This window comes from Anopheles stephensi, chromosome 2 (genome assembly GCF_013141755.1).
Source record: "Anopheles stephensi strain Indian chromosome 2, UCI_ANSTEP_V1.0, whole genome shotgun sequence".
NCBI classification, from domain to species: Eukaryota; Metazoa; Arthropoda; class Insecta; order Diptera; family Culicidae; genus Anopheles; species Anopheles stephensi.
Window position 1 is genome coordinate 74,827,589 of NC_050202.1, and position 27,177 is coordinate 74,854,765.

The window sequence follows — 27,177 nt, forward strand, 5'->3', positions numbered from 1 at the left end:
CGAATTATATAATTTATAGAGTGTTTTCAATATAAATTCGACGTGTAAAATTTAAATCGGTTAAAAAATGACCATCAGCCTTACCACTGTGGGACAATAGAAGTTTTGACAACTTCGTCTAATCGGCAAAGATTCTTCGATTGTTTAGGAAAGTCGCGTGGATGACTGTTTCCAAATTGTAAGTCTTTTTTCAGCTTTGTATAGAGTTAAAATACCTCAAAATGTTTTCAAATGATACGAAACACATGTAAAACTAATATTTTGTGTATTTTTTTTCTCTTAAATCGTTGCCAAACTCCTGTTTTTAATTTTTCATAATTCTTTCGTTAAGCTCGAACGTCCCAAACAGCTGCCAGTTCCAGGTTGGATGTTTTTCAGTTGCATTTAGCTTTGACGAACAAGTCGCACGACTGTTTTGCGTTTGCTCCAAGGCCGGAGTGGTAGTGTGAAGCAATTATTGAATTCAGTAAAAGTGCTTTTAGTAAAATACGTGCATCCACCGTATGCATCGACCGTGTTCGCGAGTGTAGCCTGGGTCGTACAAAACTATGAATAGACGGAGTTGCGGAAAACGCAACACACGACGACGAATGGTCCAATTGTACCAGTAGGCGCATACCATCATGCCTACGTGCTCTGTTTTGATTCGCTGTGCGCTCTGCGTCGGAACGGTGCTGCTGGCCACGGTCGTGACGGTAGCGCTGGGCAGCAAGGGACAACCCACAGCCAAAGCTACCGGAAGATGGGGCGGCCACCGTCGAGCAGCTACCGTTCTGTGGTGAAGATGTGACCCACCAGCGTGACCTTAACGATGGGTAAGCTAGAGGTTTGCTTTCTGTGTTTTTTCTGCGTGTCTTCTATCCGCGGCTGCATCTCGGACCACTTTCGCTCCAAACATGTCTGGACGTGTTTTCGCAAGCATACAGGGGGGATATCAACAAAACTAAACGTAAACAATTATTACGGCACAACTCTGAGGCTGATCGGGAAGAGCGTAAATGTCGATGCGTACGCTGCTGCTGCTGCCCCCGATCGCGTATCGATCGAGCGATGATCGTGAACGCGCTAATTTGTAGCTTTTCCCCGCTCCGACCATTATCGATTTTGTCTAGCGCGCTCGCTTGACCTGCGCTTATCTAGTGCAATTAAATAGCCCTCGAAAAAAGTGCGGCTACTTTTAATGCCTTTTTAACCGAATTCTTATCGGCCAGATAAATCCATTACCTTATCAAAGGACACAATTGCGTCATCATTTTATGTTTTATATACTTTGGAATGCATTTTCCGATCCCAAGGTATAATTAGTATCGCGCCTTATTGTGGTCCAATTATTTGGCAGTTTGTTTTTAGGCCCGTCCTTGCTGAGGTCAATTGTAAACAGTATAGTATTCTGAATCGTCGACTGATAACGTACGTGTGTGTGTTGCTGCGCAGGTACATCGATTGTGAAGCACACATCACTGGCCCATGTGTTTGCAGAGTCTGTTTTTGTCTGACTCATACTAAACAGCAGCTAACAAATCGCTTTGCCCTGTAAGCGGCTTATGATTCCCTGTGAGCTACGAAGCAGAAACGATGTTACGATTGCTTTCATTGATTGCGGTAAGTAGGACTAAATGCTGTCCGAAATGCGTAATACTTTAGAAGCATATCTTTATTTTTGCATCTTACATTCAACTATTATTATTGTAATAGGGCCTATAAGCGAGTTCCCTTTCCGTTCCAAAGCACTTTACGGCATAGTATTAGAAAAAAGCACAGGATAGCCCCCTCCGCCCGCTACAGCTCATAGTTTTCATCATAATTCTCCTTAAACTCCAGCAGCCGCTCGATCGATTCCTTGTAGTCCACCTCTTCCAAACCACACTCAGCAAATCGCGCTATTTTCGCTAACCGAATTCGGCTAACCTCCCGATGCAGTGCATCCAGACCGTCTCCCAAGTCGGCAGACGATTGAATTGCAGCTAACGACGGGCAGCTCTGTACGTACGCCAGGGAAGCTTGTGCCAGCGGGCAGTCCGTGAGGAAACCATCGAACCCAACCCGTTTATCGAACAGTTCCACCGGGAACGGTTGCCGAATGGTCATGGGCGCTTTAACTGAAGTTACGTGCGACATGCTAACCTCGAGACTGCAGGAATAGAAGAATTGTAACATTTCACTCACATTACTGCATCGGTACGCGGGCATGATCTGCTGCCGTTGGGCCGACTTGGCCGTTGGTGGTCTTTTCAGACGATTCTGGGGCAAACCCCGAGCACAGACGGACTGTACGACGGCACGATTGCGCACCTTTACGTTTGGAGAAAGCTGTACGGTTAAGCTCTTGCCTTCCAACTGATCGAGACAGTCTATCAAATCTTGCGTGCTTCCCAGCGGAAACGGAAACGCTAATCCAGCGGCAGCCATCCTTCGCCCGTAAGCGTTCAAATCGCTACACATTCCTGACACATAACCCCCCGCACCGGCAGTAACGGCGCCCTTCAAACGGTAGCGCAACGTTGCGGTTTCTAAAAAGCTCGCCAGAATGGCAGATGTTTGATAGTAATTTACCGGATCGTATATCAGATTAGGAAGCGCGCGTGGTTCATCCACGCTGCGCCAGCAACGCGCCATGGTTGACAGTGGCACAAACAGCGAACAATGCTCGGATAATTGCGTAAAAGCGAGCGCACTGTTAATGACGCGTATCGAGTCACTCATCGCTTCATCGGCGCTTTTGAAGATCGGAGCTTTGGGCGGGAACACCGGGAACACGAGCGATGCTTTCCCGTACTCATCCTGCAGATGCTCGAGCAGCTTGACGGCGATTCCGGAAAATCCATCACAGCAATCAAACAGCGTTTGGAATCCTTGACAACCGTCGCACTCTTCGATGTACTGCCGCACGCGGTCGGTAAAGTCATCCTGAAAGTCGTAATCCTTCCACAGCTCCATACCGTTCGTAATCGTGTCGAGCTGGGACTCTTCCGGCGAATGGGTGTACCGTTCGATGATGTTAATGCTGCGCGGATGATACCGGGTGTAGCTGTAGTCAATCCAATTTTCAACCGTATCGGAAAAATTGTAATCCTTTTCCGCTGCCTCCGCACTGTTGCCCGAAGTACCTGCCTGAAGGTCCACCTGGTAGGGATGCTTCTCGGCGGACTTTTCCTTCTTGATGACCTCGACCTTTCCGGTTTCCCATTCGAGGTCAGTAATCTCGGCAGGATCGGACGGGATTTGTTCCGGATCGATCGGTTGTTCGTAAAGATCTCCGGTGCGTGGTACATGCTTGAGCGTACCGGCCAAATCCACCATCAGGAGACGTGGTGTGAAGGTAACCTGTCGCTGTCTCGTTTGGCCCTCGCGATACAGGATCGAATGATCGATTTCGGACGGTTCTGCGTTCGGATCATAGTTGAATGATGATTCCTGAACGAGCAGAATGATTGCATGGGTTAAAAGCAGCTGGTGCTAACTGTCCACCGAAAACCCTTACCTGTATGTTCCACCAATGCGTACCGATGTAGTTGGAATAGTTGCCCAGCTGGAATGTTAAGATTTCACGTGCCATTTTGGGGTTTGATTGTTTCTGTAACTAATTTATGCTCGGTGCTTGTACGGCATCCACGATGTTCGCATGTCTGCGAATAAACAAACAGCTGCTGTCAAAAGACAAACAAAGCGCAATGCAGGGTTGCATTGTAGTTTGAATCGTGTTTATATGGATCGATTGAAAGGTTCACTTCAAGAGAGCAACACGTGCGATTCGAAAAAATGCCGGCAGTTTGACTATGAAATAAAAGTAACGATTAGCTTTCTTTTCGCCGTTTTAGATTGGTTTTCGTCACCACGTTGGATGGCAAGCTGTCGGCCCTGGACATGCTGAACGGCGGCAAAGAACGTTGGAGCATCCAAACCGGCCCGGGACCGCTGCTTTCCTCGAGCATTCACCGGCTAGAGCTGACAAACAACGGCAAATGGGTCCGCATGATACCTTCGCTCGGCGGAAGTTTGTACAAGTTTGATGGCGATTCGATCGAACCGATTCCTTTCAGTGCGGAAGATTTGCTTAAATCATCGTTCAAATTTTCCGACGACCTCGTCATCTCCGGTGGCAAGGAAACCCGCTCGTACGGTGTATCGATGCAGAGCGGCCAGCTAATTTACGTCTGCACGATGCAGGGCTGCAAGAATGCGACGGAACTAGCGATGGAAGTGGCAGGCGATGGCGGCAAGTACGGACCACCCGAAGACGCCGGCGTCGGTACGCTTGATCCCATGCAGGAAGACTTGCTGGTCATTCGGCGCCAAACGCAAACGGTTCGTGCCGTCGAATCGCGCACCGGTAGCGAACGTTGGAACTTTAGCATCGGTCACCATGAGGTGGAAAAGATGAGCAACGAGGACTGCCGTGGAGGAAAGGAACGGCGAGAGGTGAATCCGGTAATACTCGATCTCGATCTTCGCGTGATCATACCGGAGGGTGTGATCTGCGCGGTGCGGAAAAGTGCGCCGGGAGAGATTGTTTGGCGCCACAAGTTTGATGTGCCGATTGTGAGTGCCTGGCGAACGTCGGGCACAAACGATGATAAGTTAGTCGGTGTGGATCTGTTCGATCGTACGGATTGGCTGTGGAATGGTAACGTGGGCGAGGGGGAGAACGATCAGCCACCGCTGATTAATCCATCGCTGTACATCGGTATGCATGAGAAGCAGCTGTACATACAGGAATCGCAAGCGATGCTGGACGAGCGGGAAGAGAAATTGAGCGAAATTGCACTGCTCACTGACGAAAGCAAACTTCCGGCCATACCGTGGAAGCCGTTGCCCGCTAGTCATGCAGTTGCCGGTCTGCTTACGGATGGGGGCAGCTCATTGCCGGGTGTGAAGGATGACGACGACACAGGCGAATCAACTGCCATCGCTCGATCGGTGCTGTACGCATCGAACTACATCAATGGGAATGGATTCTTTCTAGTGTACGATACCGACCGTGGCGAACAGTGCGATCAGGGAGAGGAAGAATCAAGCAATACCAACCGTACCGAGTCGTATGATCATGCAGGATTGCCCGATGATGGGGCCGAGGATATGGATACAATGTTCGACGTACCGGTCAAGATAATCATCGTGTCGATGTGGTTCTGGTGGAAGGAAATTCTTATCATCTCAATCACGACCGCACTCATACTGAACATGATGCTGAAGCTGCGTGTCGAAAAGCCGCCGGTAATGGTAGTGGTCGAACGTAAGATCACCGTCCCGATCCCGACCGCAGTGGAAGCGGTCGAAGAATTCCCTCCGGCAATACGGATGGGTGCGGTGCGCAGCTACTCGGAGTCGAGCTCCTCGAACGGTCCACCAGCAGCGGTGGAAAACTACACCTCTCACTTTCGGGATGATTTCGATCTGGTGCAGTGCCTGGGAAAGGGTGGTTTTGGGGTCGTGTTCGAGGTACGCAACAAATTGGACGGCTGTCGGTACGCCGTCAAGCGAGTCGTCCTGCCGAACAAGCAGGAATCGAAGGATCGCGTTATGCGTGAGGTGAAAACCTTGGCCCATTGTGAGCATCAGAACATTGTCCGGTATTTTCACGCCTGGGTTGAAACACCTCCGCCGGGGTGGCAGGAACGGCACGATCGTGAGTGGATCGAACGAAATTGCCTATCGACATCGATCGATATTGAAACACCGACGGACACGTATCCACCACTGCCAGGAATGTCCGCGGCGGCTTCATCGTTCGAGGTTGGCATGAAAAACCCACAGTTACAAACATCATCCGTACAATCGAAGCTGTGGATGCCACAGTTCCCGCAGGCAAACTTTTCCCTCTCGAAAGGCATCGGTGATGGACCGTCAGCGATGCGCCGGCTTGACCAGAGCGACAGCTGTTCTTTCATCGAGTTTCGAGCCGAGGGTGATCAGGATGGATCGCTACAACGGACACGTGGCGATGAGGATGAGGAGGACGATACATCCAGCTCGGAGTCCGGTGTGCAGGGCAACGGAAAGCACCGGTGGAACACGACGACGGCAGATGAGGATGATTCGTTGGACATTGTTTTCAAAGAACCGTCACGCAGCGAAGGCATTACCTCGGATGGGGTAAGCGATCGGCACGCTGTATCGATCGACGTGTCGTTTTCGCCGGAAGCTCCCTCGCGTCCAGCGGTACTGCATAACGGCGTGAATGGCCAAACTGAAAAGCAGAAGCAAAATCCATTCCGTAAAACACATCGCCGACCACTGTCCCTTGATCTCACCAGCACGGGCAATGTGCGCCGCCTTCCCGGTGCCTCCCATGTGGGAAGTACAGCGGACCTGAGCACACGTCCGTCGGCTACCGAACAATCGAAGGCCAGTGCTGGCCAGAGCAATAAAATTTACCTCTACATACAGATGCAGCTGTGCCACAAGCAATCGCTCAAGGAGTGGCTCTGCATGAACGGGTTCCCTGCGCGCCGTGATAAGATTGTGCCAATTTTTGAGCAGATCGTGGCCGGCGTAGAGTACGTCCATCTGAAGGGATTGATCCACCGGGATCTTAAACCGAGCAACATCTTCTTCTCGCTGGATGGAAGGATTAGGATAGGCGATTTTGGGCTCGTGACAGATTCGAGCGATCTGCAGTACGATAGCGAGAACAATATGCCGACGATGGTGCCCGACCGGCACACGCGCCAGGTGGGCACACAGCTGTACATGTCGCCGGAACAGCTGAAGGGTTTGCCGTACGATTACAAGGTCGACATCTATTCGCTCGGGTTGATCCTGTTCGAATTGCTCGTAAGCTTCGGCACGGAGATGGAGCGTATCTGTACGCTGAAGAATGTACGCAAGAGCAAATTTCCGGACCAGTTCGAAGAGCAGTACCAGTGTGAGGTTGGTAGAGAACGGTTGCTTTCGTTGGACTATAACTAATGCGTGGTGTGCCTGCTCTTCTTTCTTCCCTTTTCAGTTCAAACTGTTAAAGTTGATGCTGTCCGAATCACCGAACCAACGACCGACGACGTTTGGCATCAAGGCTCACCCACCGTTCAAGCGAATTCCGTCAAACAAATCAACCAGCTCGCTGGGTGCCGTCGTGGATGAGACGTTGGTCGTTAACGGCAATCCCGGCTCGACGAACGGTTCCTTCGAATCGGACGATGGAGATGAGTGGCACTTTGAGCTGCCACCGCGCAGAAAAGACAGCCGCACTTACAGTACTTCCGGTTCCGGATCGGGCAACGGTACTGCGGTTGTGCCGTGTCCCAGTCAGCTGTGCTTTTAAGGCACCATGTATTACCTGGCATCGTGATGGGAAGCGGGTGTGCGGCTTCACTATTGCGATTAGCCTGAGACAGTGCGATTAACTGAGTTGCCAAGTGAGAATGTATAATTGTAAGTTATTTATATGCTGTCTTACGGTTGTAACAGTCCTACCTGCTAACGCATCCCCTGTGAGGTATCATTACGTTTTTAGGCGAAACGTAAAAGTTGTTTTAAAAAAAGGTGCGAAATCTTCGTGGAAGACGGGTTGTGTGTATTGAATGAGAATTATGAAACATATTGAATAAAGTGATGAACACAGTACACGCTTCCGGGTCGGGATTAACGGAACATCCTATATATTGTGATACACCATCCACCGCCACTTATTTCTTCGCCGCACGCTTTCCTTCACCCTTCTTCGGAGGTGCTTTGCCGCGCAGTGCACGCAATCGTTTCATCTCCTCCTTGAAGTCTTGATGCTCGTCCCGGAACAGACCGTACTCGCGGAGCTTCATCGCGAGGAGATGCGTCTCCACGTGCCGCGGATACCAGTTCACGACGTAGTCCCGCTTGTGGATCGGCTCTTCACTGAACATCTTGACCACCTTCATGGATTGGGGGTTGGTTGGGCGGGCCACTTCACCGAAGATGCGATTCGACAGGTAGTTCATCCGGCGCGCGTACGTCGTGGTAAGCTTGGTGAGTTCTTTGTACTTGGACATACTACCCTGTTTGTAGTGCACTTTCCTAAAACAAAAACCGCGTTACAATTCCGCGATGAAGAAATGCGAATGGAATTGTGTAATTTTTGTTGTTGACAAAAGCAGCCTTTTTGACAGTTGGCCGGTGTTGTTGTGCGTGAAAGAAGCCCCTCGGCGAGGTTTTGACAGATGGACCAAACAACGCTGCCTATGTTTTCGGTCAGATCACAACACGCCGGCTGGCCAAGAATTTGTGTGTTTGTTGATAGAATTACTTCATTTTTCCATCATGAACGGGCAGGAGACTCCGGAAACCAAGAATATGCTAAAGTGCCGCGAGCAGCTGTATCGAATGATGATAAGGTACGCATAGTTAGGGGTGACCATTCCAGTTGGGGGTACGAATCCTTACGTTGTTTCATCGCTGTGCTTCGCATCCGTTTCCAGCCAACTCTTCTACGACGGGCATCATGCTGTTGCAGTAGAACTGACCAATGTGGTGCGGGCTGATCCGCCCTGCCCGCCGAGCGATCGTTTAATGAACATGTTCAAAGAGGCCATTCACCTTGAACAGTCCAAAGAAAGCAATCTATTCGACGACTTACCCTGCGGGCTGGATCTGGAGTTCGAAACGGAAGGATCAACGTTGGCACCGGAACCGGCTTCCTACGAGACGGCCTATGTAACGTCCCACAAGCAAGCGTGCCGAGCGGGTTGTTTCAGCGGGGACGGTCAGCTCGTTGCCACCGGAAGTATGGACGCGAGCATTAAAATACTGGACGTGGATCGGATGCTTGCCAAATCGGCACCGGAAGACATGGAACCGGGACGTGAACAGCATGCTCACCCGGTCATTCGAACGTTGTACGATCACACGGACGAAGTATCGTACCTGGAGTTTCATCCCAAGGAACAAATACTGGCATCCGGATCGCGCGACAACACCGTGAAACTGTTCGACATCTCGAAGGCATCGGTCAAGAAGGCTCACAAGGTGTTGAGCGATTGTGTGCCGGTCCGGTGCATCGCCTTTCATCCGACAGGCGACTACATGGCCGTCGGTACGGAGCACAACGTGCTGCGAATGTACGATATACAGACGGCGCAATGCTTTGTCGGTGCGATTCCGTCGCAACAGCACAACAGCGCAATCACGTGCGTCCGATTCGCGTCCAATGCGAAGGTGTACGCAACGGGCAGCTTGGACGGTTCGATCAAGCTGTGGGACGGTGTTAGCAGCCGCTGCATCAACACATTTGCCCAGGCACACGATGGTGCCGAAATTTGCTCAGTAGTGTTTACGAAAAATGGTAAATACTTGCTCTCGTCCGGACAAGACTCGCTGGTAAAGCTCTGGGAGCTGAGCACGAGCCGCTGTTTGATTGCGTACACCGGAGCTGGAACAACGGGCAAGCAGGAACATCAGACGCAAGCCATCTTTAACCACACCGAAGATTATGTTCTGTTTCCGGACGAGGCAACCACATCGCTGTGCGCATGGAATTCTCGAAACGCGTCCCGCTGTCATCTGATGTCCCTGGGGCACAATGGCGCGGTGCGACACATCGTCCATTCGCCGACTCAATCCGCTTTTCTCACCTGTTCGGATGACTATCGTGCACGTTTCTGGGTGAGGCGTACAACATCCCACTAAAAAAAACTGAACTAATGTAATCAGCGCATTCTTCTAGAAGCTGGCTTTATGTAATGAATTGATTTGACGAGTAATTCCTCTGAATAATAGTATGAATAATTTAATAATAAATGTACGGAAGCCCAAAAAGCGGAATCCGTTATCCACATTTCATTTGAACGCGCGTTCACCGCGGATTGCCTCCGAGCCGGTCGAGAAAAGGATGACATTTGGTTTGTTTGTAAACAGAGGCTGGTGCGTGAAATAATCCCCCTCACCATTGGTCCCATTCGCAACTGTCATTCAGCTGATTTTGGCTCACGCATTTTGCTACGCTGACGTTCGTAAACTGTGATTGTTTTTTTTCATCCCGCGACGAGAGTTTATCAAACTTAACTTTTACAGGTGATTTCATAATTAGACCGGCACCGTTCTAGTGCACCCAAGCTACAAAGTACTGGAAATGCCAGCACCAGCGCCACGGTGAGAATGATTCGCAAGGAGGACATGTTTGTAACGCCCCAGGAGCGCCAGCGAAAGCAGTTACGTTTTCGGGGTGACCTGGCGGCGCATTATGGCTTCAATCGGGATTCGGTCGGTTCCGGGTTGAACGGAACGTCTGGCACCAATCGCATCGAGGAAGTTTCATCCGACGACGATACGAAACGCGCACAAAATGGTGAAACGGCTCCGGGTGAGTACGAGAATGCTGGCAAACGTCCACTCTTTAATGTTAACTCCTGGTTATCTACTCGCTGTTTCTAGAACGACCAGAACGCGGTAGCCTGTACGATTTTGTTCGTATAGAGCTCACACGGGGGTACGTGCTGGAGCACGACGAAGAACGGTACTCGGCACGGCGCGAGAAAATATACTCCTTCCTGAAGATACCGCGCGAGCTGGAAAGCTTCATGCTGTACGGTGTGCTTCAGTGTGCCGATTCCTTCCTGTACATCTACACCTTTCTACCGATACGGTACGTTCTGGCGCTGTGGGCACTCCTTACCAGACCGATTGCACGCTGCCTCGGACTGCGGCGCCCATCCCAACGGTTGCTGACGCCGGCCGAAATATGTGACCTGCTGAAGGGCACCATTTGGATCATCTGCAGCTACACGCTGCTGTACGTCGACACGAACATGCTGTACCATCTGATCAAGAGCCAGTCGATTATAAAGCTGTACATATTCTACAACATGCTCGAGGTGGGCGACCGGCTGCTGTCCGCGTTCGGGCAGGACACGATCGACGCACTGTTCTGGACGGCCACCGAACCGAAGCACAGCAAGCGGCAGCATCTCGGCACGATCCCCCACTTTCTGTTCGCGATCGTGTACGTGACGATGCACAGCGTGCTGGTAATGTTTCAGGCAACCTCGCTGAACGTGGCCATCAACTCGAACAACAAGGGATTGCTGACGATCATGATGTCGAACAACTTTGTCGAGCTGAAGGGCAGCGTGTTTAAGAAGTTCGACAAGAACAACCTGTTCCAGCTCAGCTGTAGCGATGTGCGGGAACGGTTCCACCTGTCCGTGCTGATGCTGATCGTGCTGATACAGACGATGAAAGAGTTTAGCTGGAAGTCGGAACAGTTTTTCGTGATGTTTCCGGACTGCATGTACGTGATGATTACCGAGTGTCTGGTGGACTGGATCAAGCATGCTTTCATCACCCGGTTCAACGAAATACCGTGCGATGTGTACCGGGAGTACACCACCAGTTTGGCGTACGATATGACGCAAACGCGACAGAAGCACGCCTTTAGCGATCACTCCGATCTGGTCGCACGTCGTATGGGCTTCATACCGTACCCGCTCGGAGTTATCCTGGTGAAAGCTCTCTACCATGCACTGTCGTTCGATAACGCTGGTTCGATTGTAATACTGCTCGTCGCGTTCCTGGCGCTGCTTAGTGCCCGCGTGCTAAACACCATTTGTGCCCTCGGAAAGGCGTGCGATCTGACGCAAAAGCATCAGGACGAGAAGCACCAGAGTGGATGCCATCCGCTTACCTCGACACCGCTAGCGAGTAATGCCCGCACAGCCACCGGTGGTGTAGCTGGCCGAGCGACGAGTGACACAGCTACGTCTCCGATCCACCGGTCACACGCAGCACAGTCAGCAAACGTGGCGCCATCACCGACGAGCACGGCGGCCAGCACGGTTTCTCCAGCCTCCCCACAAACGACACCGATGTCGGCGGGCAAAACTCCCGGCTCGCTCACCAGCTCCGTCAGCAGCAGTTCAACCGATGTACTGCGGAAAACATCCGGCCTCGGCGCAACGGCTCTATTTTCAAACAGTGACGTTGACCTAGACGACGTTAAGCTGAACGACCAAGTGCTGAATGGTAGCAGCACCGGCAATGCGGACTCTACCGCTAGCCGGTCCCAGAAAGAGGAGGACGAAAATGTTGCGCGCAGTGTGCCGGATCTACAGCAGGAACCGGGTTTGGAGCCGAAACCCGGACGACTTCAAAACGAGCCGGTCGGAAGTGATGGAGGGGAAGGATCGTTGCACCACCACCACCAGCAGCATCATCATTACGTGCGGACACACAAACGATCCGAGTCGGAACCATCGATCCAGCTGGAAGGTGGAGGGTAAGGCTGGCGTCTGCCGTAGAATGCGGGGAGGGAATCCAAGCTAGATAGCCACAAGCGCCACCTGTTTGTTGTTTGATTTGTACGCCGTTGTAGTAACTTATTTCGATGCAAAAAAAAAAAAACGCTGAACTTTAGTTTTCTGTCCCGATCGACAGTGGCGGCACCCGGTGTGTGGTGTACGGACTGGCTAGCTTCAAGGCACCAAAGGCTGACACAATGCACAATGAATGTGTGTTTAGAATTTAGAGTTTCCCTTGTTTTTCACTACATTCGCTCCGCGCGTTCCGCTGGTTTTGTTATGCTTTCTGTTTTTTTTTTGTTTGTTTTCCGGACTTCCGCGCAACGTACTTCTACTTATTCTACTATTTCCTGGAGTCCCGTTAGCTAGTAGTTATGAAATGTGAAAATAAATTATGGATAAAAGAAAAGGAAATAATGCTTGGTATTATTGCATGTCGGAGAAACAGTAGTCCTGACTGAACCTAGAACCTCAAATAAACCCCTGAGATATGAACTTTGTTTAGCATTGAACAAATCTTCTTAGCCACGTTATAATTTTTACTCCGACATGTGTGGAAGTCCAGAGCGCTCTGCGATGAGGGACCGAGGAATTAGCAACGCCGGTCTTCACACGGATGAATTATTGGGGTATTGAATTCCGTCAGAACCGTCTGATTATCCAGGTCGAGCTCGCATTATCGGCAGGTCGAGAACTCTTGAGGCTGCCATGCCAAAGAAGAATTGTGAAACGCTCTTACCGTCGTGCAGCGAATTAGACTAGGCTCCGGTGAGTTAGCCATTTAAGAAGATTTGAACCGGTCAAACCATGGGTTAAAATCGAGAAAAGAGTCTTCTTGAACTCTGTGCAAATCTGACCAATTTACCAGGTTCTAGTGGCCTGGACACGTCATGAGAATGGCACCCTACGACCCAGTGCTTGAAGTATTTTTAACCCGTCCATATCAGTGGCGGTTCGAGGTCTTTGAAGGCCCCGAATGGCGGAATGGCAGTTAAGGCCTCTCAAATTGAGACTCGTTTGTGGGCAAGACCAACAGGATTTCCCTCGTCGATGAGGCCCCGAGCGGCCGCTCCTTCCGCTCCTAGCTCGATCCGCCACTGGTCCATATAGACAGACAGAGTTGGCTTAAGACGGCGCTACACTCATCTGTAGTTGCTCAAGATTGAGATGCGATTTTAACGCGTCAGACGCAATCTTCAGCGATACCTAAGCCACATGTCTCAAACATTCCAAAGCCGATGGGTGTGAATGCTGGTCAACAACGCTGGTTCATCTCACCCGGTTTTTCTTTTTGCCAGCACTTAAAATATTGTTGCCCAGCAGCGACACGATTTTCCACTACAAGCACAACCAAAAGCGTCATTTTCTTCCAACTAACAAACGCAAGAAAAAATAAAACCAAAATGTGTGAACGTACTGCGCGCAACTACAGCTCGAGGGAAATTCTGCGCGATGAACGTTAAAATTTAATTACCACGATTCGCGCCTCGCGATACCAGATTTCGTGCGATTACTTTTATCACACATTGCTTATTGTCCCTTTGCTTGTGGTACACACACACACACACACACCAGTCGGGGAACCTTAATCCACCACTTAAAGCATCACTAGAGGGGGGTGTTTTATTTTACGATCTCGTTGCAGGAAACGGTGGGTAGCCCCAGCTGGGAATACGGTGTGGTAGCTGAATCGGACGAAATTATAGTCACCGGTTGGGTGGAATGGCGTGCCCCGTGAAGAACACACGATCTCCAGTCACAGACTCCGGAAGGATCCAAACCTTTATCGCTTCTCGCCCAGTGTGATTTGAAGGTCTGACCCCGTTCTAGTCCATGCATGGAAAGGCGGAGGAGCGAAGACTTGCGTTCGCGCACAAAGACAATGATTTCTGACACCCTCCCCGCCGAAGACAATCGGTTAGCGGCCTTAATTGATAATCTTATGATATGTTATTTTCCCGTATTTATGCTTCGATCGTGACATCTTAAAAGGGTGTATCATTTAATTTAATCCGCGCGAGAAAAAAAAAACATCCTCCTTTTCTCGGTTCCCTTGTACTTCGCCAATTTGGACTGTTCTTGATGCTCGGTGCATGGTGCACTGAAGAGACGCATTCGGTCGGACTTTTATTTGCTTCTTTGCTTCGTTGTTTTTGCTCTTGGTGCATCAAGTTCTTGGGATGCAAAATGCAACATTCTCGCAGAAGAAAGGGCTCATAAGGGAGTGCAGTGATCATACAATCCGCCTTAATCGGCTGACTCCTATCTCGCTCCTAGTCAGTCATTGCTTGTGGGACATCTCCGTGCAGTCCGTCCGACAAGCCCTCACCGGTCCCGGATGAGTACGTTGAAGCATCAGTTGAATTGAAATCAATGAAGCGATACTCGATCCTACCTCAAAGCGCCGTAGCCACACGGTAGCTACCAGCAGCCTGGGTATTGACGTCCAGATTTGATCTACTCCCGGACTCGTCGGAGGTGTGGCTGAGAACCGAAAGGGAAAGGTCTCGTGCCTGGGCGGAATGTGTTTTAATCGCGCAACTGATGCTGGTTATGTTTCGCTAATGAAGTACGGACGCCATTATCACGGCTGTCAATCTGTGTCCATTATTGTGCAGCTACCCTGTTCCCCTTTTCGGAGGCTCGATCCTCATCCTTCATGTAATAGCGCATGTTTTGCATGTAAGTATTATTTATCAAATGAGTCTTGTTTCGCCTGTTTATGATAAATTAATAAGTGTACCGCTTTATGTTAGAAATAAATTAAGAAATTCTGCATTTTTGTGGTATTTTAGTGATCTCTTGATTTTATTTTTATTTGTAAATAACTGCCTCAGTTCGCGCACCAATCCTTCCAGCCCCATCCCGAAGCAGAGCGCGATTGGTTTCGCCGGTTCCCAGCCGAGTCCACCGTCACCGTTGCAGTGACACGATCGAAGATGGTGGAAAATGGCAAACAAGCAAACACACACACAAACCGATCGATACGATCACCTATTAAATTATGGAAAATTATAACCCATACCGATACCGGAACGATCGCAGCGTGGGGGTTCCTTCTTTGCGACCATCAATGGTTGAGCACTTGGGGCTTGCTTTGGCGATCGCCAAGTACGATGATCACGCGTGCCATTCGCATAAAATTAAACGGCAAATCGGAGGTATATCTACCACTGCCTCTCAGATCCTCCGGAAGCGAAGCCATTCCGAGGGGTTTTAGCTGTGACCGGGATGAGAGACTTCACCAAAAAAGAAGGTGCGGCATCGACTGGCATTCTCCTCGTAACCACCATCACTTCGGTGCTTTAGCCGACCCGGAGGACACTGGACACGGATGGGACACTCTCCAGCTCATACCACCTGCCCGTGCCAGTCAACTTCTTGGCACCTTCATGCACCCAAAATACCGCCCCATTCGTATGCTAATTGCCCGTAACGACACCGGATCCGGCTGACGCGGCCCGATCGACGGCCGGGTTGTCGTTAAATTAAAACAAAACAATTTGTCCAACGATTCATAACTCATAACACGAAACGCGATACCTCCCAGGGTTACACACCCGCGTGATCAAGTGAGTGGCTGGACGCGTGCCGCTGTTACGGCCCACTGAGGAAATTCTCCAAGGCAAAAAAACGGACAGACTCAGACACGAGTCAAAACAACCAGCGGAAACATAACCATTCATGAAATTTGAGTAGCTTAAAAGCCCAACAAAAAAAAAACGTCTCATTGATAGGGCACCGGGAAGGGTAACCGATTAGCCGATCGCTAATGCAACGCTAAATGGTTGGTGAAAATGGCCAACGTCTTGGCAGGATTTGACGATCGATCAGATAAAAGCCCCATTCGGTTGTGGGCTCGTGCCGAAAGATTGATGGGCGTAAAAGGGCAGACTCATATGTTGGAGAGTGTTTTTGGAAATGTATATGATATGTGTGTGTGTGTGTGTGTGTGTGTGTGTGTGTGTGTGTGAGCTTTGGCATGACGATCGTGAGTATTTATCATAAGTTTTTCGAGAGAGAATGATGCGCTTTCTGCGGTAGCAGTGATGAATAGTTTCCTGTCGGGAAAAATTATGGCCAAGTCTGGCACATCTTTTTCAGTAATGGGAAACTTATGCTGCACTGAGAACACGATCCGGCACAAACTCTTGGCGAGACTTGTTTATTTAGAAAAATCACAGGTTGCTATGACCATTGAATGACTTGTACATAGATCATCGAAATTTGGTTTCCAACGATCAGGAAGATAGCGTTACCATGTATAGGAACTTTCAACGATTCTGTTAAGTTAAGGGGAAGTTAAGCGCAATATTTTGAATCTCCTGTAGGACTTTACTCCAGGAAAATTGAGACTCGGGAGAAGCAGCTATTAATTGCTGTTGAAGGCTCAAACTCAAGCTGCAAGCTAACTGTTGATGACTTCTATGTCACTTTGCGAGCCAGGGAAATTCACGATAAGCTACCGACGAATTACTAGTGAGTAGATGATGCTGGCTTGTTGATCATGTATCAAAGATCATAGACTAATTGATCACATCTACCAATCTTCTTCTGCGTTTCTTATTTGACTCTACAACCTCGAGAGGTCTTGGCCTGCCATCATAAGCGGAAGTTCCTGACGGGATTTGATTCCCGGTCCTAACGCAACGCCTACTGATCATGTTTCAATAAATACATTCAATTTTAAAATAATTCCCTGCAAACACAAATCTCGCATCCACACTTCATTCCAGCCCCAAAATTAGCCCCAAAAAACCCCTGAAACGATTGCCAGGAGCCTAACTTTATGACAGGCATAATTTTTCTTTTAACAGCCTTGCAAGCTCTTCCAGCCAGCAGCAGGAAAGGGGAACGACGAACCACTCGTCACACGTGCGGTAACTCTCCTCGTTAGAATGCATGCGTGCAGCATGTTCGTCATTCGCCGTCCGGCACAAGCTGCTCCCTCCGGAAGACACGACTCCACCGGGTGGCGTTGCATGGTAACCGATGATCAGCATTAGGAAGGACGGTGAACCAAATAAAAGCGAAGAAAATGCGAATGTAGTTCACCCGGTACCGGACTTCGACAGGAGGTTACCGCCTTACCTTACGATCAGATGAGCCCACCACCATTGGGCTGGGACCCATGGAGTGATCGTTGGCTGTGACCGCGCGCAATAAGTAAATCGTCGACTGTTTTACGAACCGGGACGTCCTGTTTTAGCTGTTTGCCCTCCGATCACTCTTTATCACCCTGGCCCGGTATTCTTCACCTGACACAGCGCGCGCATAAGGGGTTTAAATGCATGCTTTATTTACAGTACCGCTCGAACGCTGTGTGTACACATTTAACAAACCGCAAGACTCCTTTCTCTTGAAGGGGGTTGCATCCCGCGGGAGCCTATCGCATGTAGCTTTGACATAAACACCGTTTGCTGATGGTTTTTGCGAGCGTTTGGACGGGGCGTTCCGAGTAAGGCTTGGTGGATGATCGCACCGGGGAGTCTTGGGACGGGTCGGGTTGGAATTTTGTGAGCAGCATGATTCATACACGCATGGGCATTCTTTATTCAAATTATGCGTGCTTCGGGGGAGTTCCGAGGTAGATATTTCAAAACAAAAGAGTTTGAAAAGAGAACAAAAATCGTTATCGGGTTTAAAAACGATATCGTTAAATACACTGTTGTCAAACAGATATCAGTACAAAGGAATAATAAAGGATGATGTTTGAAGTTTGGACTTCATATATATAATTGATTTTTTTTTAAGAAATGAGGTGATTGTTATCTCCCAAAGCAAAAATGAGGACTAATACTGGGTCTTTATCCTCCGTCTCTTGTTATCTCTCTCCTTCTCTCTTACTTTCACTCGTTGAAATTACGATCTACTCCAGGTCTTATTACCCTACCAGACCCCTATAAAGAGCTATTTTATTACCTCGTTGTACCTATTTTAAATATAAATCTTCAGACTTCAGGCTTTGCTGTTGATTCCAGGTGAAGTTCGAACCACGACCATTGGTGTAGAAGGTAGAACGTCTAAGGATGTACCATGGAGCAGCTTCCGATGTCCGATGTGTATATGGCAAATTTAAACCTGTGTGTTGATATTATTATATAGAAGGCAAGACCTCGTATTAAAGTTTTACAATTACTTTAATAAAAAAAAACTTCTAGAAAATTGAAAAATCAGTAAAAAAATCAGTTGATTGTTGGGAGTTGTTGCTTCATTTATGCTCATCTCCTTTATCTTAAGAATTGCTACTCTGACCCCTAGTTCACCGCGATTTGAGTGCTAATTACTCTAAATTATACATTATGCGTGCGCTCATCATACTCCCCAATTAGCATTCCCGTTCTTCCCAGTTCAAGACCCAGTTCCATTGGCATGCTTTCGAACACTGCCGCTTCTTTGACACCACGCGGACTTGCGGATTAGGATCGATTAGATTTAGTGTACCAGTGGTGTACACTCAACTACTCGAGCATATCTCACCTTGTGTGCCGGTTCGTGATTAATTAATCATTAGCCATTGGACGCGCTGTGGCACACCAGTGTTATGTTGCGAGCAGCCGTCCGGATAATGCAGCGCGGCCCTTTTGTGCGGCCCGTGGCGCGAGAAATTTATTGCCCGTCACCAATCGATGCGATCGATGATGCGTTTTTGCATCCAAACCCGTTCGCGTGTGTGTGCGTGTGCCCCAGTAAATCATGGGCTGTACGCTGCTGCAACTACCTTCTGGTTGATGTCAGCTGATGTACGCAGCTGATCGATGCGCTCGCGGTGCGCGCCAACTAACGGGCCGTTGCGAATGTGGAACCGATCGGACGCGAAGATTGCAGCAGCAGCGTGCAACTCGTGGACACACACCACACACGATTGAGGTTGTTTTGTGGTGTTGCGTAAGGTAATACACCTACCGGTGACTAGAATTATAAAAAGACATTAATACGTCCTAACGAGAGAGCACCTTGGTATGTTGGTGAGCTAAGGGGGATGAGAAACATTTACCCTTATTGAAGTCTCAAAAAGAGACGGATTCCAACAGGAGCCCAAGCCCATTTGTCTAATGTCCATTTAGCGTTAAAGCTTCTATTCAATAAGATGATACCACCGAACGATCGCTGGTGGAATATTTTACAACCATCAAGCAGCACAATACGAGATCAATAGGGCGAATCCGTCCCAAAAAGGATGACTGGTAGAAATTGGGACGTAATCGAACCCCATTTGCCTCACGCATCAAGACATCACCCTAGGCATCACCAGACGGACATTCGTTAATCTTATTATCGGGTGAGATGTGTAAAAAATTGGACACCGAACAGAAGCGGAAATACCATCGACGAGAGATGCTTTGGAGCAGTCCTCACTGTTGTTCAAAAGCTCAATTCAATCAAAGTATTTCAATTTGAGCTGTTCACCGTTTTGTTTCTCTCTCTCTCTCGCTCACTCTGACTTGATCGATCGGTCGATCAACCACCAAACCCCTCTGGGAGGGTGGTGTTGTTGTTGTGAATAGAAAGCGAATAGCGCATTCTTTTAGAAAAGCCTCTCGGACTGAAGGGCCACGACTTCGATACCAGTAGCGTCAAACGATTCAACCGGGAGATCCAGCCGGGGCTGCTTTGAAATATAAACATCAATCCCGGCCAGTAGCCAGAACCAGCAAGCCCCGAAAGCTCTCGATTATTGTTTGCTTCCTTGCTGCCCACCGCACTCCACCTGGAAAGCCCTTACCTCCCCGTTCGGTCTACAGACATCCAATCGAACAGCGGTGAAGTGTTTGGAGTACGGCAATATCGGCAGTCGGCTAACGTCAAGTGGCCGACCGCCGCCGTGAAGGCACAAGCCATCTCCACCAAGGCAGTCGGTAAACGGAGCAATAAGGGAAAATAAATAAAGCACACGTGCAGCGTGTAGTGTCCGCTTCTGCACAGGCCAGGATGCCACACAATCGCCTTCTTTCACGTTTCGCTCAATAAATCCCCGTGCGTTGTTTAGGTTGTTTTTGGAGTGAAGCAAAAAAACAGGAAAAACCGTAAACCTCAAACAGAAGCAGCTGAAGCATGGTGTTGCGAGATGTGAGGATCGTTGTTGGGTGTTCCGCCCTGTCAGATCGATCAGGTTCGCTGGTCAGCAAAGCCACACACGATCATATTTGAAAACAGCGTGTGAGAGTGTCTAAGGTTGGAGCCTTGTGCGGACGGCTGCAAAGCGTGTGCCGATCGATACGATCCCCGCGATACGATCTCGCCACGCCGGAGTATCGATTGCTGCCGGGAGGGGGGAGGGTTTGCTTCCGAAAGAATTGGGAAAAAAAGCCCCACACATTAATCGCGATCCGATCCGATTCCGATCGAATGCGTTTGAAGATTTGCTGATAATGCTAACGACGCATGCTTAACGCAGACAAAACTGGGGGGTTGTTCTGTGAGAGCGATTCTTCCGATGGACCAGGGATGGAATTGATAGCATCCGGGCCACCGGTTTCGAATGAAAAAATGCATCGTTTCGGGTTTTTGTTTTGACCAGCTACCACGCGGGTGATGGAGTTAATCGGACGATACGATCTACGGATGAGGATGTTTCGCGCAAAAATCTGGGGAAGAAACGCAAATCGATGTAAATGGTGTGTAGTAGATGTGTATCGCTGGAGGCGACTGATTGAGCTTAAATGTGCCGCCACATCGTATGAAGGAACGTTTGAAGGATTAATCATCTGGATTGGTTCTTGATTGTTTGAGGAAGTTTGGAGTCGTGAACTAGGGCTGATTACTTAGCCGAAATATCTCAACGTAATAGCTTTCTGCCTTGAAGATGCTATGTTGAAGTAGCATCCACGAGATCCTTTTTCGGATTCAAGTTCAATTAATTAATGACTAGCTATTTAAACTTGAGAAACAAAACCTCCTAAAGAGATTCTCCAGAAGCGATCTAACGATGATAGCTACATTTGAAAAGGGACTGTTAATTTTTTTTAAGAATTCATATCACAAACCTGTCACAATTTGTTGGTCCCCTTGCACTGCTTGTGCCTGCTAAAGTCCGCCAAGGGTGAACCACCACCACCGAAAGACTCCCCGCTGCGTCCGGACCGGTAATAATCAATTAAAGAAATGCTCGAAAATGAAACGAAAGGTGTAAAAGATAAAGCGCTTCTCATTTTTTGTCAGCCCGTTCGCACCTTTGCCCGCTCCATCGCCCGCTCCCCCAACGTCCCAACGTACCTTGATTAATTCTAAAGATAACTGTGGATGTCTTCTGAATCCCGGTAGTACGAACCAGCAAGAGTCCGGCGTATCGGAACCCTTTCCTAAAGGTTTCAAGGTGCTGCCGTTGCGAGCCATGTCCTTGAGTGGCCTGAACGGTGGCTTGAATTTGTTTCGTTTCTGATTCTCCGCACAGAGCAGCGTATAACGATACGCTTGGTAGCTAAGCAATTGCCACACTGGATGGATGAAAATGGACATCGAAATCAATCCACAGTTCGCGGGATAGCTTTCCAGTGTTTCGTTTCGTTTGTTTGTGTGTTTCAATTTTTCCAGTACCCCCGGCCAGAGGGCTGGTCTTCGTGGCGGTGGCTGGTTCATTCATTAATTCGCTCATTGATGGTTGTGTTTTATAATTTATTCAAGTGAACGCTCCGTCCGTCGCTGGATAAGCCTCCAGCCTCCGGTGATCTGATCATGCCAAAGTGTCTACGGTCGATGGAGCTGGAGGGATCGTGATCGTGACAGCCGGGTTTCGGCCACCGACGAGCCCGATGGATATCGCCCGAAATCAACCGGCTTAGGCTAGTTCTGCTTTCAGCGGTCGCGAAACCGAGCGTGGAGGGTGCGGAGGATGAGGTGGCTTAAAATGTGACATTTCCTGTCGTAGAAGTGATGGCAATTAATTATAACCACGTTGCCCGTTTATTTGAGCTGGGGAGCTTGTGAGCGAGCGTGGCGTGTAGCGTTAGAAGGAATGATGCTCGAAGATTGGTTCTTATTATATATTTCTTTCGGAACTTGCTAGCCACCGAAGGAATGGTTTGATTCGGGCTGAGCATAAGACACTAGAACTCTCGTTATGCCTTGATTGGTTGAGGTTCAATATTGCTCAGCTTGTAAATGATAGGCTACTAATACGAAAAACCTATCAGAAATTTAATTGGGAATTATCGATTTATACTCTTCTCACCATGTTTTACCATCAATTACCATTTTAGCCTAGTGTTAGTCTAATAAAAAATCAACACAACAGACTTAGACAAACACCGCAACACCGATACACCAACGGAAATGAGCTCAATAAATGTCGATTAATCGGTTCGGAATATGTTTGTTCGCCGGCACGGCATCGAACAAGCCAATCTTTTATCACCGAGAAGATAGCTGACTGAGATGTGCTGTGCGTTTTTCGACTGTAGCGGTCTAATTATCGGTCAACACGTTCAAAACGCACAGGATCCCGTGTCCGTGGATCATTACTAGATCGCTACCGATCGCTAACGACAACGGCGTGCAAAGGACCAAAAAATGTAAATCACTACAACTTCGATCACAAATTGGGATAGTTTTAGCTGAAACCACCCTGCTCCCGTTCTTCATCCACCTCCCGCTTATCATACCACCCCACCGGGCTAATGATCGAACGAAATAGCAAATTGGGACCATTTTTCTCCCAACCAACGCTGACTTCTGTTTCGCCTGCCGATAGCAGACAGCTTGGAGTTCCAGTTTCAAGCTTAATTATGCTCGTGGTGTTTTCGATTGTTTTCGCCGTAAAGGCTTCGGTTTGGTGTATAATATAGTTCAAAAAAAAAACATACCATGGCAGGGGAAAGGCTGCCCTCTAGCCGGAGGGTGTCGATCGTATAAATTTTCCAAAAAACAAAAAAGTCCACCGCCCCGTGGCCTGTCAAAGCAATATTAAAATGAGCCAAACCCGGGGGGGGGGGGGGGGGGGGAGAGGGAGAAATGGACACAGCAGAAAAGAGCTGCAGACCAGGACCAAACAATAAATGCGCGTTACGGTGCAGGATAAACTGGATTTTAATTTGTGAAATATTTCCCAAATGAGAGAGGTAGGAGAGAATAATAAAAAAAAAAACCAAATGAAACAATAAAATTGGAAGACTTGGGCGTGAGCAAACAGCGAAGTGAGGTAGCAGGGCAGGCAGGGCAGAAGGCACGGAAGAAAAACGATCGTCTTTTACTTCGCTCGTCTCGATTGCTAATGACACAATTTTAATCGGATGTCACACGCTAATGATCGAAATCAATCCGCACGCAGGTCTCGGGGAGGGATGCAGTAAAGGGGATGAGAGAGAGAGAGAGGGAGGGAGGGGAAGAGTGTGCATTTTTAAGAAACTGCATCGGAAACTTCTTGCCAGCGGAGAGGAGTTAATATTCGATACTAGTTCTTCTCTCTCAAGCTCATTTGATCAACCTCTTGTGAATCTATATGTGATCAACCGATCGCGATACTACAAGACTATCTGACCAGATAAACCAGTTGATATCGGTGAGATTTGAGCGTGCGCCTTACTGGTTCTGCGAAAGCAAAAGACGAACCCTGATCCCAGAAGCACAGCTCTGCAAACCGCTCTGACAGAAGCCACGGATATTCGTTACTACCGTCGCGCTAATTAATTGCTCGTGTCTTATGGGGCTGGACATTTGTTTTTTGTTGTTGTTGCTGTGCTGAAGTGTGTTTGGCTCGTTTAGTGTTTTAACTCCTTTTTACTGTGTTTGCCACTGTCAGCCGAGCAGCAACATTTCGGAAGCTACGTTTTTGGCGCCTCTGTGTGTGAGAGAGAGAGTTTTTTTTTCTGCTCAACGGATGTATCGAACGAACTCGATTCGATTTGCATTTTACACCATTTTAAGTTAATGAAAGATGCAATTAACAACATGCTTTAACGACTGAACGTTGACTGAAGAGGAAGAAGAAGAAGGAGAAGAAGGGGAGGAGAAAACATACAATAAATGGTAGCATGTTGATTGTTGACAACGGAAGCTGGCAGAAGATGTCCTGTACAGTGTGTTTAACCTGATCGGTTAAGGCGCCACAGGAAAGGTGGCGATCACCGAACAAGTGGTCTAGAATGTTAGGTCTGGGAGATTCTTTTCGAGCCCGGAGTGCCAAGTGGATTGAATTAAGCGAGAGAAGGAGAGCTAGAATAACCTTCAAAGCATTTGTTGCTGTACCTGTAAAACTCCGTCCAAATCGGCGGGCAGGTCCTATCGCAACCCGATAACGAAACATTGTATCCTTCCGGCCAGATTGCCACACCGTACTGCTGTTGCTGTTCTGTTGTGAGCTTCTGAGTCTGTGCCCAAACGCTGTGCCCCTCAATGTGAACATTAATCGGTGGCGATATCTCATCATGGATAATTAATTTTCCTTCCGCATTCGGGCTCACCTTCTTTCGCTTTACTACTGTGCACCGAATGGGCAGGGGCGTAGTGAAGAAGCCAAGTTCTGGACCCTTTGCAAAAAAAAAAGCAGGGATGCATCACTCACACGGTGCCGATCCAACCTCTGAAGGAATTCTGCGTCCGCGTGTCATTCGATGGTGTAGGCTGCTGTAGGGATTCGGTTAGGGCCACTACTGGGTAGAGTCCCAGCCAGCCGTCACAGTGGGGGGTCGTGGTCGTGCTTGAAGGTTAAGGTTAGTCGCTAGCGCTCCAGCGCTCGGTACAGCTGCAGATGGTTTGATCCCAGGATGGTAGTAAGGTGTCGGCAGGATCGGCAGTGATCGGCGCAACCGTTTTGCACCGTTTGCACTGCTACTTACTGCTGTTTGTGAAATATGTAAGGAAAGTTAGGCAACCGGTGTGGCAAGCGTAGGGCCACACACCGTACGCAAATGAACGCACGGTGAGAGACGATTTTTATTTGTATTCGAGTCATTTATAACGAGCGGTTACGCGGTAGCCTGATAAGCATCTGGCAAACGTTTGCTACAACTTTATTCATTACGCGATGTTGGAACGGTGTTGGTGTGAGCTCAACTTCAGAGCAACAGGGATAAGATCCAGCGATGGGGAATCTTGGGAATTTTTATTCCAAGAGTCCCTAAGAGGTATTGAGAATATACAAAAATTTGTCTGTCCACGACTACGACGCGTTCCCAATGTACCACTCAAGAAGGCTTTCAAATCATCAATGAACTGTTTGAAGGGAGTATCACGGACGGAAAAAAAACTGCAACATAGAACTGGGCGGCATTGACATTTAAAGCTATCAGGTAGCAGGTGTTAACAGAAAACACAAATTATAAATCATCACACGGCCAAACGTGGCTTCGGAGGTTGCATTTCACTTAACAGCCCATTTCATACACTGTTGGCAGTAAATGCACGTTCACCAGTATCTATTACCTTGTCAGCAGTAATAACCATAACAGGGGGGCCGATTCGTTACGGATGCTGTACAAGCCGAAGCGTTCATTTAAGTTGCTGGATGCTTGAAAGGTTAGTCTATTAAAACTTCTTTACTCTTAGGGTATAAAGCAGCAATTACTTATTCTGAAGCTTATTCTGGTCACCAATAAGGCTGACTTACTAATTAAGGGATGAGAATGTTCAAGGGGTGACCCGGTGGTAAACGCGACAACAGCGCCGGTCTTCATACGGCTGCACCGGAGTTCAAATCCCATCCAGATCGTTCCCTCGTAGTGAGGACAGACTATCCAACTACGCGGTCTCATCAAGTCTAGTTTGCCAGAAATGGGAGGCATAACCTTAAGAGGTCGCTAGGCAAAAGAAGAAGAATTTTCATTTATTAGGTGTCCAATTGAGCTAACTCAAGATGAAGCTAGAGATTATTTTCTAACATTCTATTATTTCTCAATTAGCCTCCGAAAATGAGGATCTAGCTCTGGGTTCTCATCTCGGATTCAAGCTAAAGAAAATTTTAGTAAAATAACTCACAAAACTGAAAAAAAAGAAGTTCCAATTAAGAATCAAAAACCTGGACCGAAAAGCTGACTCAGCTCAACCACTCTTCTCATCAGGGTTCCCACCAAAATATAAACTGCGGAACCGCTGAACAGATCACGAAGCAGATGAACCGTGAATAAAATTTAAAAATCTCCCAAAAATAAAATCCGTACCGACGTGCGAGTGATCGTCAACGTTTTCTCGTCCACGGTGGGCAAAGGGGCAGCCGCGTCAAACCAGCATTAACTGTGCTCGCCCGGTGTGATGAGCATGAGTAAGTTGTTGAACACACTATTCCAGGCGCCGGTATGATTGTGTTGTCGCGTTGCGCTTATCAGATGCGGTTTTGTGGCTGCCAACATCTCCCAAATGTTGGTGTGCTGCGTTACTGCAAACGTGGCAGATATGGTTTCCGGTAGCCCGCTCGCTCGGCTCGGTGGTGTAATTCAATCCGGCTTAACACGAAGCGCGGTCTGGTCACGTTTCTGACCGGTAGGTGACCTGCATCCGAACGGTGGCTTATTTTTCGGCGAGTGCTTCGGTTGGCTGTTGCCTTACGGTAGCACAGTCGGGGGACTGCTTAGAAATGTGGTTGTAAACTTTGAAGCAAAGCTTTCCGTTGTAATGAGAGCGACAATAAACAGGAAACAGGCTCATTTTAGTTTGTTAGCTTTTCACCAGCATATTGTACCGTGAGCTGAGTGCGCAGTGATTCTCGTTCGATAATGGCGTGGATAACGAACACGACACGTGCAATGAATTATATCCGACTATTGACGCCATTATTCTTCGCACCAGGAATGTAGCACGCGATCGTGTGTGTGTGTGGTTCACAAGCGCTCGGTTCCAGGTCGGTTTCAATTATGAGCGCATAAATTATCATTACCAACAATCGAACGTTATCGACCCGGCGTTGCTGTCGGAAGGGCCGGCAAACCAGCCAATGCAATTTCCCCGCAGCTTTGGGCGGTTTTGGGAGGAGATGCGCCGTGAGATGCGTCTTCCAGCTTGCACTAAAGTCGTGCATGTTTTGCAAAACTATTTATGCTTCTTA

The 27,177-nt window shown here is 48.6% G+C and overlaps 5 protein-coding genes across 7 annotated transcripts; 3 read left to right on the forward strand and 2 right to left on the reverse strand.

Annotated features, from left to right (window-relative positions):
• The first annotated feature begins 363 nt into the window (after positions 1–363).
• On the forward strand, positions 364–7,563 carry LOC118505819 (eukaryotic translation initiation factor 2-alpha kinase-like). The gene is made up of 3 exons (XM_036042165.1): positions 364–815; positions 3,819–6,870; positions 6,947–7,563. Exons 2-3 carry the CDS (start codon positions 3,865–3,867, stop codon positions 7,259–7,261), a joined length of 3,321 nt encoding a protein of 1,106 aa, XP_035898058.1. The 5' UTR covers positions 364–815; positions 3,819–3,864; the 3' UTR covers positions 7,262–7,563.
• LOC118505821 (protein misato) lies at positions 1,598–3,652 on the reverse strand. Its single transcript, XM_036042170.1, has 2 exons — positions 3,482–3,652; positions 1,598–3,414 (listed from the first exon to the last, which is right to left on the reverse strand). The coding sequence occupies exons 1-2, from the start codon at positions 3,554–3,556 to the stop codon at positions 1,780–1,782; spliced, it is 1,710 nt and encodes a 569-aa protein (XP_035898063.1). The 5' UTR covers positions 3,557–3,652; the 3' UTR covers positions 1,598–1,779.
• Positions 7,493–8,093, reverse strand: LOC118505823 (28S ribosomal protein S33, mitochondrial). Its single transcript, XM_036042172.1, has one exon. It carries the CDS (start codon positions 7,962–7,964, stop codon positions 7,626–7,628), a length of 339 nt encoding a protein of 112 aa, XP_035898065.1. The 5' UTR covers positions 7,965–8,093; the 3' UTR covers positions 7,493–7,625.
• Positions 8,094–8,121: 28 nt separating this feature from the next.
• Positions 8,122–9,745, forward strand: LOC118505822 (cleavage stimulation factor subunit 1). Its single transcript, XM_036042171.1, has 2 exons — positions 8,122–8,306; positions 8,391–9,745. The coding sequence occupies exons 1-2, from the start codon at positions 8,233–8,235 to the stop codon at positions 9,595–9,597; spliced, it is 1,281 nt and encodes a 426-aa protein (XP_035898064.1). The 5' UTR covers positions 8,122–8,232; the 3' UTR covers positions 9,598–9,745.
• An 84-nt stretch (positions 9,746–9,829) lies between these two features.
• LOC118505820 (protein TAPT1 homolog) lies at positions 9,830–12,617 on the forward strand. Of its 3 annotated transcripts, none has more exons than XM_036042168.1 (3): positions 9,830–9,916; positions 9,982–10,270; positions 10,342–12,306. In XM_036042168.1, exons 2-3 carry the CDS (start codon positions 10,066–10,068, stop codon positions 12,183–12,185), a joined length of 2,049 nt encoding a protein of 682 aa, XP_035898061.1. In that variant the 5' UTR covers positions 9,830–9,916; positions 9,982–10,065; the 3' UTR covers positions 12,186–12,306. The 3 variants fall into 3 exon arrangements, with proteins under 3 accessions (XP_035898061.1, XP_035898060.1, XP_035898062.1); XM_036042169.1 differs by having other exon boundaries at positions 9,909–9,927; XM_036042167.1 differs by having other exon boundaries at positions 9,878–10,270; positions 10,342–12,617.
• The last annotated feature ends 14,560 nt before the right edge of the window (positions 12,618–27,177 follow it).